Here is a 16,669-nt window from a genome sequence, read left to right on the forward strand (position 1 = left end):
ACTACCGGCCGAAAAATAAACCAGCTAAAGGTAACCGATAGACGTTCTGAAGTATTACAGACATACGCTATCCCGTTACTCAAAACACTGGCGCTGCGAACCCTAAGCAGGTCTCCCCGCTATCTTTGCAAACAGATATTATTCAGAACTTCCGAGCTAACAATTTAAACCGGAACTAAAGCGGACGTGGGGCTGCCAAGCTATTTTACTGACCCGGAAGTGGGGCTACTGAGCAATAACGCTGACCCGGAAGTGGGGCTGCTTAGCGATTATGTAGACCCGGAAGTGGGGCTACCGAGCGATTATGCTGACCCTGAAAGGGGGCTTCTGAGCAGCTGCACGAAAGTGGTATTCCTTCAATTCTAAATACAATATTTTTTTTATTGCTGCGTATTAGTATTTTAGTTTATAGGCGTCATGAAGCCGGCAGTGGACGAGATGTTCCCGGAAGGAGCTGGTCCTTATGTAGATCTTGATGAGGTGAGAGCCAAGTAAAATATACAGATTAGAAATGTATATTGTCTATCAGCGATAATCAGCTATACATGTACAGAAGTATAAGAAGATATTTACAGATACGACATGGCTGTTTTTTTTTTTGTTTTTACTTCTTATTGTGGTGTCGATAAGGTGTTACTTGCAGTATACCGCAGTTTATGTTATTTAGTGTCATGGTGGTCAACTACCTGCCACAGCTTGGAGTATATTATAAAGTCGTTTCCTTACTTCCTAAAGGCCCCAGCTATCTGGTTTACGGGTACCGAATGTTTTCTGGGTACATTTGTGTTAAAAGTCAATAGAAGGCGGAGCGAAACAAAAAAAGCAGATGTTTTTATACAACAATAATTTTAGAAACATTTAAACCCCAAAACATTTACTATTTGATATTGGTCTCTTATTAAACGCTTCAGTACAAATATGTGTGTATGAAAAATATCATATAATTAAAATTATCTTTATAATAAGCTGCTTATTGATGTAAACTTTAAAAAAAAAAAGGGACACAGAAAAACAACATACTGTCATACTTGATCATGGGAATCAGGTAACCATTGCCAGGGCTGTTTCAGCGTAAATGAGTGGTCTGTAAAGCAGTCCCCTGCATCAGGAGTGTTAATGAGTTACTTACATAAAGCATACACTTTCCTGCTGTGATGATGGAGATAATGTAACTCAGCATTAAACATCATGATGACTTAGAAGGGATTAAATATGTAAACTTTAACTGGCACCCTTAATGAAACAATTAAGCAAACCTTACTTATAATAAAAGTAGGCTTTGCGGAATTGTCCCCTTTAAGATATATTTTTCTGAGAAACCCTTACTTTCCTGCCAGTTGGTGGATCCTTCCACCTGCCTCCTTGTCACTGGTCCTCTCTGCTGAAGTTGGTCTCCAACCATACAGAAGCCAGATGTTTAAACTGCACCATCAGATTCTCTGAGTTAGTGTGTCTGCATTTGATGGACACAGCAGGCTCCTGTACGTTTTGGAGACCGGTTTCTGAAGAAAAGATCAGGGAAACTTGTAATGGAACAATTCCGCAAAACCTTAATTTTAGTATAAGGAAGGTTTGCTTTATTATTTGGAAATTTAGGAGGTATGATCCAATTAGTATACCTCTCATATGCTATTGCATGCGACAATACAAGTTAATGCTGCTTTTGTGTTTCTTTGAGGCTTTTACATAACAAAAGCTTCACAGATAAATACTAAACTATGTATATAGTACATATTAGTGGGACATATACACATTAACTATGTGGGCAGAAATTATAAAATTGTGCCTTATTTTGTCTGTCTATATCTGCATGCCCTTCTTATTTTTAGATATTGTACTGAACAGATCCTTGTAGCCATAGATGATAATTTTGATACACATTCGTATATGCAATATCTGTGCAAACATACGTCTACCAAATCCACAATCTCTACATAATTAATCAGTACTAAGAAACTTAACCTACACTATCTCCTACAGGCTGGTGGAAGTACTGGACTTCTAATGGACTTGGCTGCAAATGAAAAGGCGGTGCATGCAGACTTCTTTAACGGTAAGAATATCTTGTGACCAAAAATTACATATGTTGATACCAATTTTTAGCAGTGCATTCTTAAATAGTTTCTTCTCTTTCAGACTTTGAAGACTTATTTGATGATGATGACATCCAGTAATATCCAATATTTGATCACTATGTGCGATTTGTTTGGTGAAATGGATGATCTCTGTTTCAGTTTGTTTTCCGATACAGGAAAAACTTGGGTATTCATGTATTCAAACATGCCGTGTAAATAAAGTACTTAACTGAAGTCAAGTTGTGTGTTATGTGTCACTTATTTGTCTGTGTAAACTCTTGTGTGATTCCTAGAGCTTCTGCATCAAATTACTTAGAAATCTGGGTTTTTATTTTGTATCTTGGTAGGCCCTCATCTAATATATACCAAAATTATTGATGTGTTTACTCATAACATTTTGCAATAGATGCTCACTGCAGTCAGCTCTTAATAATGTTTAGTAAGTTTGGTGATTTAAACTGTCCAACTTGCCCACAGACTCACAGTTTAGTGAAGACTACTCCTGTGCATACTCTAATGTTTCCTAAATATCTGTTTTGTTACTTTAGGCAAGAAAATAATTACATTTTTAATAATCTAGTAGCATTGGTTGGTACCTTCAGCGTCAGACAATGTACAAAGTAATACAGATCCGTGCTTAATGCTTTATGTTGTAAGCATACTTTTGGAGTGTGTCTGACTGTATAACGTGAGCGCCAAGTGTGTTTCATGCGTGTGTGCGTACTTGATGTGTTGCACAGTGTATAGTAGTGCATATAGAGGGTAATTACTTCAAGTCTCAAGAGTAGATCTCCAAATTGTGATGATTAAGGCCCAATATTTACATTTTATATTTCAGCACTTAAAAATTGTTACAAATATTCAATAACAAAATATATTAAAATAGACATATTTATTCATTTACGGTATATAGTTACTGCTAGATTTCTGTTGCTTATATTTCCCGAAAACTTTTAGGTTAAAAAATAAACAAGTCCTTTAGCAGCTTGTATGTATTTGAATATCTGATGTATATGACTATGTGGCAAGATCCATTCGCAGTCCTTAATGTGGGGGTCCCATAGTCTCATTTTATTCCAATACATTTTCTTACACTATAGATAACGCAGATTTTTTTTCAATTACACCTACATTTTATATATGGAGTTGCATTTTATATTGAGTTTAAATGTCTAAGTATTGTGTGTATGTCTGGACGACAATATTCTTCAACATTAAGAGAAAATAAATGAGAAAGAATTCCACAAAACAGGACTGTAATAATGTAACGTGCCAAACTGGTCACGCACTGTGCCCTGGTGGGTTTAAGCAGGATGACGTTTAGGTGAAAGCTACTGACGGTGTCAGAATATAGAAGGCTGTGTGCAAGTAACGATACTATTTGGTGCAGGTAGTGCTGTATGCTTCTGAAGCAAAAACTGTTTAGACACAGTCTGACATGTCTGAAATACATTGAATGTGCACTGCTGCTAGTCTGGCTGTTCCCATGTACAAAAATATGTCAAAAAGCTCTATTCAGTATAGTATAGAAACCACAGATGAAGGCAGCTTCTTGTTCGCTTATTGAGATGTTGTTTTGAGCTGCTCCCTTCGAGCTTGGGATCCCTAGAATCCCTATACTTGCAGCTATGAGCTGCTGACATGTCGGCACTGGGAGGGAGTTACTTATCCTTTTCTAAAGAATAGGCAGTTATATTTTAGGAGGATTACGTTGCCCAAATATATAAAAAGTGATACAAATGCAAGATCCTACACACTCACACTTGTTGTATATGTCACATTTTTTACAAGCAGTTCAGATATTTTGATTCTACAGAATCACTTGAGAGCATTTAATTAAAACGAGTAAAGCATATGGAATTTCTTTGAGTAAGCTAAAAAAAAAAATAAAGCTGTGGCTGGAAAATCTACAAGCAATCATACATAGTGCTGTGAATATTAAAACCCTCAAACTTCTCAGAGACTGGCTGCCATTCATATATGCTACTTATATTTTGTGAGTTTAAATTAAAATAATTTGCTTATGATAGATGAAACTTACAAATATGTAATATGATAACAATAATTTGTTTATATAAACATCACAAGCAATATGAAGAGTAAAAGCACCAATCTTTTTAACCAATCTGGTATAATGATCCTGTTGCAAAAAAACACAATGTGTCAGTGAAACAAATAGTCATCTGATCCATGGTGTTGACTTTTATACATCAGGGGTCGACAAATAAGGTTTGGGTCTTGGAGCCAGCCAAAAAAATGTAGGAGTCGGCCTTTTTCTTCCCCAATTATGTTTTTATTTTCATGTATTACCATTTGGTCTGCAGTTAAAGGAGGTTTGTTGGAGCAATAAAACATAAAACACCCATTTCTTCAGTGCTGCACAACTTTGTACAGTGCCGCGGTTAACCCATTCATGACGAAGGGTATTTTACACCATAAAGACTCAAGTTTGTATGTTTAACCACAATTACTCCCTTTGTGTTTTAGTGTACCCTTCAAGAGTTAAGCTATTTCCAGTTTTTGTATTAAACCATATACATGCAAATAAATATTTATTAGCACCAAGATATCAGAAATCAAACATTGAAATGTGTTTACATTATACAATAAACCAAGAGGTGTAAATGTAGTATAAGGAAGTTTTAGCTTACTGAGACGGTGATGGATCACTGAAAAAGCCTCCCAGCAGAAGTGGTAGAGGTTATTACAGTGTGAGAGTTTAAAGACGCACAGAATATTGCTATCCTGAATATAGGTCTAAGGACCAATTAACCCTTTAAATCCTATAGAATAAGGTCAAAACGACCATAATAATACTTCCTATGTTATTTGCATCCTTGCCGGTACACAGGATGTCCTCTGTCAGTAAGAGCCAGCTCTGTGCGGACCAATTCAGTGTAATGGTTCACGGGCTGGTTATACTACCATAGCAGAGAATGACCAAACTTGACATTCTCTTCCTCCAGACACTTCAATAAAAGTATTAGCGCTTCTAATTATGTGTTTGTGACATATAATTCTTACATTTACTAAGGTTTCCGTATGTAACGACTACATTTCTTATTTCTAAAAATGTGCAGTACCTGATGATACACGTGAAGCAGAAAAAACAGCTAAATTTCACTTTTATTATACGATAGTATGATTCTTACTAAGCTTGCGAAAAGAAGTGCTTGCAGCATGATTCTTTATAATGTTTCATGAAGAACTTTATCCCCAAGCTTAAAAGCCAAACCTTTATACAAAACGTCGCACAACATAAGACCGTTTTTTAAGCAGATATAACTGTATAACATTGTGTTATCTGACAGCAGATATACTGTACATGTACCAGGAAACATAAGCAAAATCAAGCAAACCATATTCATTATTTGTATGAATGCATATTTCCCTCACTCCTGAATATACTATATAAAGTTTGATGTGCATACACAACACACTATCAGTAAGTTAGTAATATGGGGATTGGAGCATCATGACTTGCTGGGGATTTACATGTAACCCTGGTCTGCGTACAGCAGGATTCCAGAGAAAGTGGAATCATTGAGATTGTCTCCATAGACACCTGCAAAATTTTCATCTCCATATATCTGCAACCAAATCTCATCCCCAACTTTTAGCTGCAGTAGGACAGAGCCAGAGGCCTGGTCTACGTTATTGCTCTGATACTGATCAAATGTAAACATTACAGGCTTATTGTTCCGGAATAGTCCTACTTTTATGTCTTTCACGTAGACAGTGAGGTGGTAGGAGAACTGGTAAAGACCTGGTATGACACAACGGAACTTCCCAGTGGTGTCATCATAATGGCTCTGCTCATTGTAGAAGACCTTGGTGAACCGAATTGGTACGTTAGGAAGAGGAACTTTTCCAGTCAAACCCATACTAAAGGCTGAGCGGTGCACAAAGGAACTTTCTCCTTTATTCCCAGGAGGTCCTTTGGGACCTGCTGGCCCCTGGGGTCCTGGGGGTCCTTCTTTACCAACATCACCTTTCTGGCCTTCAGCACCTACACCGATAGATTTAATTAATGTTAATCGTGTATACAAAGGTACTTAAACATCTTCATCACTCTTCAGTCATAGTAATGGATAGGAATACTCTAAAGGCAGGTATATATTGCCTCATACACTGAATAATATTTATCAATAGAGAACTGTAGCAGCTTCTCTTCAAAGTGGAGCTCTTCAACTGCTTCCAAAATACAAAGCAACAAACTGGTCTTCTTTTCTATACCATTAAATCAGGGCTACTAATTATTAAAGCCCCTTTCTAAGAGCTCAACCAAAAGTACCCAGAGCATACTTAACACATACATATTACATGGAGGAAACATTGTTACAACAATCCAATGGAGCCAGAGGTAATAAGATGGGGTGGTTCAAAATATAAGACATAATAGAGGCTTAAAGTATGTTCGAATATATCAAAGTTAAACGGACAGTTTAATGTCCCATACAACCTTACCAGAACAAATAAAAAATTTTAAGTACTTGTGTCATTTGTAAGAGAAAAAAGTAATATAAAAGATTTACATTTAGAAGATGCAGCATCATCTCTTCTGGAGGGGCACTTCACACAGCTGAGATGGGCAAACAGTACAGGTGCATACAGGGGAATTAAGATAAATCCTTCTTTGCATTTACAAAGGATAAAAATATTAATTTAAAAGTAACACTCAGGTCCCATGTGCATTAAAGTATATAGGATGGCTGAAGTGTCCCTTAAATACCATATTTTACACAATATGATTTAGATCAAGGCCAGCCTAAATGTACAGTATGCCCCTCTTTGGACAGGACTGTATGGATGACTGTACAATGTGTCTTCAATAGCCCTATCCACACAACCTACAGCTAACAATTTACCTGGTTCTCCTGTATCTCCCTTTTCTCCATTCTTTCCATCTCTGCCATCCCTTCCTGGAAGTCCATTGTGCCCAGGGTATCCTGGTGCTCCACCCATCCAATTAGCGCACGGTGTTCTAGGAGGATCTACAGGTTCATCATTTGCTCGGGCACAGAAAGGCACCAATAGGAAAAGAGCACAGACAGCGTACGGAGCCAGCATCTTCTATAGGAAGACATATGAAAAACATATTGACACATCACTTACGATAATCATCATAAACTAATTTATCATAAACTATTATCTAATCACCCATGAGTGACAAATCACTAAAGCCAATCCTGTTCTGCATACCTTGAAATGAAAGCTAAAATCTCATGAAAAAATATACTTCTCCTTCAGCATAGAATACAGTTCTTTATAAAGCAATGTAGATTTGCATGAACAAAACCAGATTTTATCAACGTATTCCAACTTTGTTCCAACAAACCTTCCTCTGCAGATCCAGAGGCTGTTATTGTTGTCAGTCATTGTGTTGTTAACGTTCTCTGTTAAAACACCACACTGAGTTGATACTTTATGGCAATGCTAATGAAGTCTGTTCCTCCATACACTTTTATTAGTCATAGTGTCTGGCTGGGTGATTAAGCATGAGACACTCCCCTGTATACCCCAGACAGTATAATAAAAAAAAGGATGTTTAGTAGATCCTCTTCACTAGATTTTTTAATAACATATTTTTTATCTGATACTAAAAATAGTGGGAGTTCCCCCTTAAGATAAAGAATTTTGCTTACCTTTTATTAGGGTGGGCCTGGCCCAGGGTGCAGGACGGCAATTACCCCTATGGCCTTTCCTAAATTCTTCAAACAGGACTGGTCATGGATGAGGTCACATTATGCAATGTGTGGGAATAGGTATAAAGGAAAGGCTCTGGGTAATGTAAGATGTGATAGGTTTGAAAGTGTGAGGTATGTGAGATTGGGGTGTGATACAGCAAACTGTGATGATACAGTGAGGATGTTTTAGTGTGAGTGTGTATGTGTAAATGTGCAAGTGTGGGTATTTGTGTATATGTGTTAGTGTGAATGTGTAAATGTGTAAAACATCGATTTGTATTTAGGTATGTACGTTTCAAAGAATTAGACATATAAATAAAGCCATATGCTGGTCAGCACTGGAAAAGGTATATAAAGCATATAAGCTTTGTACATGCGCAGTGGGTATGCCTTTAATGGGGTTTATTGACTAAATTGTAAGTGGTGATTTACAGTAAGATAAAAACCTTATTCTCGCTACAAAAACTATGCATTTTTTTAAATAAATAAACCCGGGTTTCCTTTTACCCTTTAAGTGCCACTTACATCATCTGGGGCTTATACATTTCAGGATGAATTTTACACATGCAGTATGACGGTGGTATTCTCATTCAGGTCTTATTCCTTTGGCACTATAAGCCGTTACAGTTCAAATGAACAAAGTTACCCTTGAATGAATAATGAGTTAATGTCACATGTATATTCATATAATATCTAGCACATAAAGATAGAGCACATACAATCACATTAAAGAAGTAAATAATAAGGATATTCAATGTCTTACCAAGTTAGACGGAACCCTGCACTCTCTTACGCTTACAAAGAGGAGTCTTTTGAGATGGGGACCATTCGACAGGAGACAGGTGCTACTGTCAATTAAAGGTCTCGCTTTACTATGCAGAGATGTGGCTTAAAGGTCAGGATTTATATCAGGGATTGGGTTTCCGTATGAGACGCATATCCAGACATACTTGGGGTGATAAAAAACTTTCCTTTAAATGGATTATTCATTGCTGGTTTTGTGGAAATTTGGATGAAAGAGCTAGCAATCTAGTTTAATGCATTATAAATAGTGGCAACATTGAAAAACAATATTCAGTCTTGATGCATAGTATTTTTGAATACTTTCCACATTTAATTACCCGCAAGACACACTGATTGTAGAATGTGTCCTGTAGCAACTACCTTAGGGTATTTCAATGTTCAGATTAGGACAGAACATATATGAAGGAACTACTGTAATACAAAGATCTGGCACCTGCATACCCACAACTCTGCCCTCAAGAATTGTGAGGTGCTTTTGCCCTTGGGAAATGGCAAATGGGGCTTCTACTCTCACCCATGCTAGTTGTCTATACATTTTTCAGATATGTGGCGTATTGGGAAATTATATCTTGTATCTGAATGCTCTGCTTCACTCTGACCTTGAGATACCACAAGCATAAGGGAGAGCGGCATTCAACAGCACTGTGGGTCCCTAAGTGCAGGGCTATAGGGAAGTCCCATTTGCTCCTGCTAAATGACAGCCCTGGGGTCAGCAGATTTGGATGTCTTCTTATACCATATGACACATACACTCATGATAACACCATAAGCTAACAAACATACACAACCACTCTAACACTATACTCTCACACATCATACATATATACTATTCAGTGAGTCAGTTTGTGAAATTTCTGTCCTGCTGAATCTGCCCCGTCCATTGTAAGGTATATTATTTTGAAGTAGAAGCACCTAGGTGTAACAACACCTTAGCCACAAACTGTACACCACAAACTCACAGAGCGGGGCGGCCAACTGCTGAAGGGTTTCGCATATAAAAATTATCTGTCCTTTGAATTGGGTTTCCATGGCTGAGCAGCTGAAGATCACTATGCACAATGTAACCATCGGTTGTAGTATTGCAAAGCACACTGCCAGTGGAATTACGCTTCACTGTCTGGATGTCTGATGAACAAATCTTGTTTAGGAAAATGCCAGAAGAAGGCGTGCTACTGGAATACATTGTGTCTACTGTACTCAAGTGGCTGTACTAAAGTGGCTGTACAGACCCCCCCATTGAGATGAATTGGAATGCTGATTGTGAGCCAGGCCTTTTGATCACTAATGCTCTTGGCTGAATGGGCACAAAGTCCCCAATGGTTAGAATATACTTGGTAATTGTATACTTGAACGTACTTGGTAATTGTAATTGTTAAATTACTGCCATGTGGCACCAGATGTTTTCTAATACAGATGTTGCCAACCAATGGCTTTGCTTTGTTTTCATGCTCAAAGGGTTATAGAGTTTGTCAGACTCGCGTGTAATGCTTTAGTAACTGTGTGCTGCTGTGGTATATCAGTTTACACTCTGTGATATTTTTGGAAGTATGTTAAACCCCCTTCTGCCTTTTCATCATATCTGAGCAGCAGGCATCCAAATAAGACAGAGAGCAACGGTTATACCAATGAATACAAATGGAAAAGTGAAATATATGGAAAACTGAAAAATAGTTTTACTCACTAACAATTCAGATGTTTTGTTTGCATATGTTTTGATTCCATATATATATTATAACTTAACTACTTTAAGTAGAATAGATCTGTTAACTAGATAATCAGTGAAATAACTGATATTAATATTTTCTAACAAGTGCTTCTCCCATAACATCATATAAGGCCTCTGGGAGCTAGTGGATAGGGCACATGTATACGCGGGGGCAGTGCGGTGTGATTGGTCATTGTCTGGGGATGTGGTTTGTGTGTCTAGCAGCAGTTTTCAGATGGGCCACATGCATCTGCATGGCGGATGCAAGTGGCCCATCTGCACTCACTGAGTCCAGGAGGGCCCCAGGTGTTTGCTACTGGACCAAGAGTCTAGGTGTGAGGCCGCTGTACTGATGGCCCATCCCCTGTTGGTGTCCCAAAGCATCAAGACGTGTAACGTGTTACCCATAAGGCAGCCGAGTGAGTACCATGGTCTGCATGAAAGGTCAGGATCCCCCAATGTGATGTGCAGCTCCCATAGTGTTCAGTCAGGATGCCACATGGTGCAGGCCTGGCAAGTAGGAGGGTGAGTAGGCCTGTAATGGCTTCACAGAGGACTTCCCAGTTAAAACATTGAGGCAGAACATGGGCTTCTGGGAATCAGAGGGCTGGATTTTATTTCACATCCCTCTTCTTGTCCACTGGCTTTTCGCCCTGACACTGTTTTCTGTACAGAGATACTTTTGGATCAGGAGGAGGGCCGCCCAGGTCATCTGGATCTATCAGGCATTGTTCTGTTGTCCATGGTGGCGTAAATAGCCCGTTATTTGCTTTAAGATGAGTATACATCCTTTCCCTGGACCCCTCAGACCCCTGTCTCCGGTTGCTTCAAGCAGGGAAAAGCAGACCAGAAGAGCGACCTGGGAAGATGCCAGTAAACATTACATCAAAAAAAAATAATAATGGCAAAAATGAAAGGTTGCTTTCAGTGCTACATTCATCTGTTGCTTTATATGTGATATGACTATCCCCCTTTATCTTTACCTCTATAAATATACTAGAGAGTTGGTAGATAATATTATTGATTTATTCATACTTTTTCCTTACTGCTCTTAAATTTAAGTAAAAAACAAAAAAACTAATGTCTACTTTTGACCACTAGAGGGAAATATTACACTATTAAGAAGAGTAATACCAGTAATTCTGAAAATGAAAATAGCCAATTTATAATATCTACTATATTAAATGTATATTTTCTATGCATTAAAACCTATGACTTCAGCCAATCCAAATAGCAGCACTGATTATTCACAGAAAATTAAAAAGAAATGTACTTGTAATGGTAGAGATTAACCTGAACTGATACAGAGCTCGGTAAAACTTTTGTATATCTTTATACATTTTGGCAACAATTGGAAAACTAGCGTAGTACAGACAAAGGGAGTATTTATTGTAATCTGGCATAGCTGGAAATTGTATTACCCCTGCTTTATGAATTGGCTTTACCGGGTACTTCTCACTTCTCACGTCTTCATATCAAAGTATTAACCGCATTTACTTGATTATAAGACGACCCCCAAATTTTCAAGACAAGACAAGGGGTATTTCGAGCAAAATCGAGCAAATACGTTACATATGTAAAGCATTCATACTACAGTCAAAATATTGTAATCAGTGCAAACCTACTTCTCTTTTTCAAAGTGAAAATGGTGTGATATGTATACACAAAATATCTATAATACAAAAGGGCTGCTTGTTTTGGCTTCTAAAGCTACACATGGCCCAATATTATAGATAGATAATTAGAACGACAGAAGTTAAGGAAAGCAACTGGCATTTAAAATCAATTAATATCAATGCCTTCTTGACAAAAGAATTATCATAGACCAGCATATGCACAAAAACCCCCCACTATTATTATTATTACAAAATGCAGAAATTCTGAAGCTCAAAAGTAAGTTCTATAACTACTAAAGGTGTGCAGGGCAAGCAAAATCCATTCAGAAGAAATTTTCGTTTTCTTTTTGGTGCCTTCGTTTTTAAGTTTGGTTCAGACGAAATTCGGAGTCCTTTTTTGATTCGGAAACGACTTCCGGAGGGTGTTCCCAAAGGGGGAGGTCTCTGACATCTTTTGGACGTACCCGGGAACTCTCCAGGTTTTCCCATGAGGTGAAGTGTCCCACTCCCCACCCCCTTCAGACAGACTTCATGCCTCATATTAGAAAAAAGATCCCCAGAGAAAGGAATTACTTTGAGACACAAGGGCAGGGTAGAGGGCAGGCACTGACAGGCAGCCACATCCAACCACAATGCTCAACCTCCCCCCCATTTTAGAAAAAATAATCTATCCCCAAGAGTAGCAAGGGCATTGAAGACCAGGGGCAGGGTATTTTACCATAATAAGTTCATTAAATCATACACAGTGTAATTGTTTTTGAGATTTAGTTTGAAGGTATCACTTTTAGAAGTTGTTATCTCATCAGTTTCATGTCTCTCCATTCCCGTCACTCGACCTTATACAGGGTATCTTAACTAATGAACAGCAATCAGCAACTTAACAACAATGGAGAGATAACATAATAGTAAGAGGCTAAAGACATATGAGGTGGGGATTTAATACATGTGTGTAATATATATATATATATATATATATATATATATATATACACTATTACATACATTTATTTATGTATGACCATAAAATGTAAGATCTGAAAAAATGATATACCAGCTTTAAGTTGTGTGAATTATGTCACTTGTTAGTACCCATTAAAACCATTTTGCTGGTTTTCATATCTAATTAAATTTATGTTGGTTAAAGGCAACAAATTCCAGCCACGGGCATAATACTGTTTTTTAAGATGAATTTAAGTACAGCTCGTACGGCCAGCTGCTATGTCAATGCGCCCGAAATCCTAAATATGTGCTGCCCTCAAGACATTGGAGATCAAATTAAAATTAATTAAATTGTTTACCGGCACATTTGACTTTCAAAATAAGGTTGATTTCAAGGACATAGATTTTTCACTGGGAGGCAAGTAGCACTGATACCAGTGACATGTCATTAAAGATTCTTTTCAGAGACAAAGGGCGCATTTCTATGACCCGTCTCAAATGTAAACTTTTGCTAAAAATGAAGATTGCATTCTAAAATCATACTCACAGACTTCTTGGGGTGAAGCCAAAGATAGCAGCCCAAGAACTTAGGTTACAAACTAAAGCGTGTACCTCACAAAAAAGACACTGTGCCCAAATTCCAGTTGGACTTGTACCCGACAAGACTAAAATATTAATGTGGGGCCTGGGTCTGAGAAGACTAAAAATAGCCCATGCCACAGGGTGACATGTAAAAAATTATTTTTGATATGATAAAAATAATTACGTTTTTTACACACTACACCTAAGCTTAAAGTAGAAGCCTGTACCTGACAAGATCTAACTGGAGAGCTAAGTTTGGTCCCACGTGGACAGCGAGGGACCCGACAGAAAAAAAACCTGCACAAGGGGCTCCTCCATTTTACCATATGGCAGATTTCACACTCCATACTAGCATTTTTTTGTGTTTTGACCACTGAATCATTACTTTTGACAGTGGGAGCCCTTTAACATATCTTCTAACCCTTCTGTCTTCTTATTTTGTTTCCTAGATGAAAAGAAATCATAAAGTGGCATCAATATCAAGAAGTGCAGAAGAGAAAGACATGCCCTCTACTTCCAACAACTTTTTAGGCAGATTTTCTTGCTTTAAAAATTCTTTGTTAGATTAAATTATGTAGGTGCCAGCATTGCAGATGTTAAAACCTCCTTTTCACCGTGTTAAAATCTATCTTTGTACCATTCGCCCTTCAGATGTTTAATTTCATTATATTTATCCACTTCAGAAGTCAATAGATTGTGATAGTTTGCATGCATATAGACATAATCTATATAGTCTATGATATATAGTGTTCTTATGAACCTTATTGATGTGATGTACCTTCAGCAGATTTCCAAGAAAAGGCACATAGTCAAATACTATGCCTAAGAACATTATTTCACATACTGATAGGAATATATCCACCTAGCTTCTTTCTGAAGCAACACTCATTCCCTGTCCCCACTCCAATAGAGTGGTGGAACATGCTCCAAAATCTGGTACCTTACTTGTGATACTGTGTATAGCAAGGGGTTTCTGCTTAGCTCTTACTAAACAATCTTGAATGGTTTAAGCCCCATTGTAGGCAAAAATACCACATGCCCATTGTGAACAATGATTCTTTGCATTTGTTGTAGAATTCAAAAAAGGTAATTACAAAAAGGAATAAATTCTTCTGAAATGTATTTTAATTACATTTTATGGTTTTAAAAGTAAATTGATAGGTTCTGTATGCCTTGTACAACATTCAGTTTGTATCAAGGGGATCTGGACACATTTTTATACTACAGTAGTTCACTAGTTCACATTAATTGAACATAATTGTTCAGTTATATTGGTGTGATTTGCTGCCCAGAGTTTTGCTTTGATCTTATTAAAAGAACCAAGATTCTTAATGGAAAACAGTGTTTGCTAACAGGAGATTCAACTTACACTGCCTAAATGTGTATCTGAGTTTGTGACTTGGATATGTGTACTGGGACATGAGTATGTTATTATAAGTGCAATCTTTTTTCTTTCTTTTGCATTTAATATATGTTAAGCACCACATCTCTCTAACATAAACTTACAAACTATTTTCAATTAAAACTTGTTTTAGAAGTTAAATACCTTGCTAAAAAGATGAAGAACTTTTATTTTCTGGTTGCCATATTAGATAAAGGTACAAGTGATACAACAAAAAAACAATAATATAATTTTGAAGGTTAGAAAAAGTAAAATCATATTGAGAAAAGGAGAAAAAGTAAGGCTATTTATCTGACAAGAAACACAAAGATGATACAGGATGTGATGAAAATTGAGTGATATAATGTTACAGAGGAAACAGGTGATGACATGGGGTCCTGGGGGAAATTACATTAGAACAAATGGATAAAAGATTGCAGCTGTAAGAGTTCTGTGGTTTTAAGGTCCCGGTAGCTTAAACCAAGAAGTACTTCTGGGACTCCATGGAGGTCCAACCTGTGGATTCATAGTATCTATTTACTAATGAAGCTAAAGACTTGCATTTTTGTATGGTGAGGTGGGCTGAATCTTTAGCCAAAATCTGCCTTTAAAGAATCCAGTGAATCCCGTCTTCTAGGCGGAACCAGGAAGATCTGGCACTGAAGATTGGGGACTTGGTTAACCACATGCCTCCTGAAGTTTAAAACAAGACATAACCCCTTCTTTCAAAGGAATCAATGCATCTCAGGCTTCAAAAATTGAAAGGTTTATATAAAATTAGTGAATTGCGATGAAATTGAAAAAATTAAAGACGTTTGGGGAATATAGTGATACTATGCTGTAAAGTCATAGCTGGCAAAATGTTTTCTAAGTCTCCACACTGTTTCTGGAGCTCATTATTATATACACTTGCTTCCTAACAGAGAAAAGTGTCTGATGGTTGTGCCCCCAATAGGCCCCCATCTTAGCTGCCTAGGTGTCAGGACCCGGGCGAGCAGGTCTAGTAGGAGTCCATGTGCAGGGGATACGGGGGATTCTGTCTGTACCCCTTTATGCATGGTGACAGAGAGATAGGTACAGACAGAGTAGCAGAACTGGAAAGGCAGAGAGACGGGAGCTGAGGCAGAGAGACGGGAGCTGAGGCAGAGAGACGGGAGCTGAGGCAGAGAGACGGGAGCTGAGGCAGAGAGACGGGAGCTGAGGCAGGGCGGACAGGAAGTACAGGTACAGGCTCGGGTGCAGGTACGGGTACAGGCTCGGGTGCAAGTACGGGTACAGGCTCGGGTGCAGGTACGGGTACAGGCTCGGGTGCAGGTACGGGTACAGGCTCGGGTGCAGGTACGGGTACATGCTCGGGTGCAGGTACGGGTACAGGCTCGGGTGCAGGTACGGGTACAGGCTCGGGTGCAGGTACGGGTGCAGGTACGGGTACAGGCTCGGGTACAGGCTCGGGTGCAGGCTCGGGTGCAGGCTCGGGTGCAGAGCAAAGCAGTCCTTCAACGTCAATGCCAAGGCCCTGACTGAAGGGCAAGGCATGTCTTATAAAGGCAGGGCTTCACTCAGAAAATAAGGCGCACCTGTACCTGATAATGAGCTTCAGAGCACTCCAGAGGGAGGAGGGTGGCCACTAGTGGTAGTAGATGATATGTCTGATGTATGATTCAGCCATGGTTCAGGCAGCAGAGAGTGGACCCTGACACTAGGTTTCCTACATGGTAGAAAAAGTACTGAGTAAAGTTAAAAGGGGATTGATGATGATATATAGATTACCAAAATCGTTATGTAATTTAAGTAATAATCCTGCTTTTCCTTATGTAGATGAACCATATTATATGGCAAAAATGGAATGTTGATCATTTTCTTGTTCTCTCCTTCTTCCC

General features: G+C 38.3%; 2 protein-coding genes across 2 annotated transcripts; one reads left to right on the forward strand and one right to left on the reverse strand.

Moving 5' to 3' along the window:
- Positions 1-268: 268 nt before the first annotated feature.
- On the forward strand, positions 269-2,314 carry COPS9 (COP9 signalosome subunit 9). Its single transcript, XM_053458879.1, has 3 exons — positions 269-480; positions 1,981-2,053; positions 2,137-2,314. The coding sequence occupies exons 1-3, from the start codon at positions 418-420 to the stop codon at positions 2,172-2,174; spliced, it is 174 nt and encodes a 57-aa protein (XP_053314854.1). The 5' UTR covers positions 269-417; the 3' UTR covers positions 2,175-2,314.
- A 3,250-nt stretch (positions 2,315-5,564) lies between these two features.
- LOC128483300 (adiponectin-like) lies at positions 5,565-8,618 on the reverse strand. Its single transcript, XM_053459450.1, has 3 exons — positions 8,526-8,618; positions 6,944-7,148; positions 5,565-6,084 (listed from the first exon to the last, which is right to left on the reverse strand). The coding sequence occupies exons 2-3, from the start codon at positions 7,143-7,145 to the stop codon at positions 5,567-5,569; spliced, it is 720 nt and encodes a 239-aa protein (XP_053315425.1). The 5' UTR covers positions 7,146-7,148; positions 8,526-8,618; the 3' UTR covers positions 5,565-5,566.
- Positions 8,619-16,669: the final 8,051 nt, after the last annotated feature.

Source organism: Spea bombifrons, chromosome 3, assembly GCF_027358695.1.
Source record: "Spea bombifrons isolate aSpeBom1 chromosome 3, aSpeBom1.2.pri, whole genome shotgun sequence".
Lineage (NCBI taxonomy): Eukaryota > Metazoa > Chordata > Amphibia > Anura > Pelobatidae > Spea > Spea bombifrons.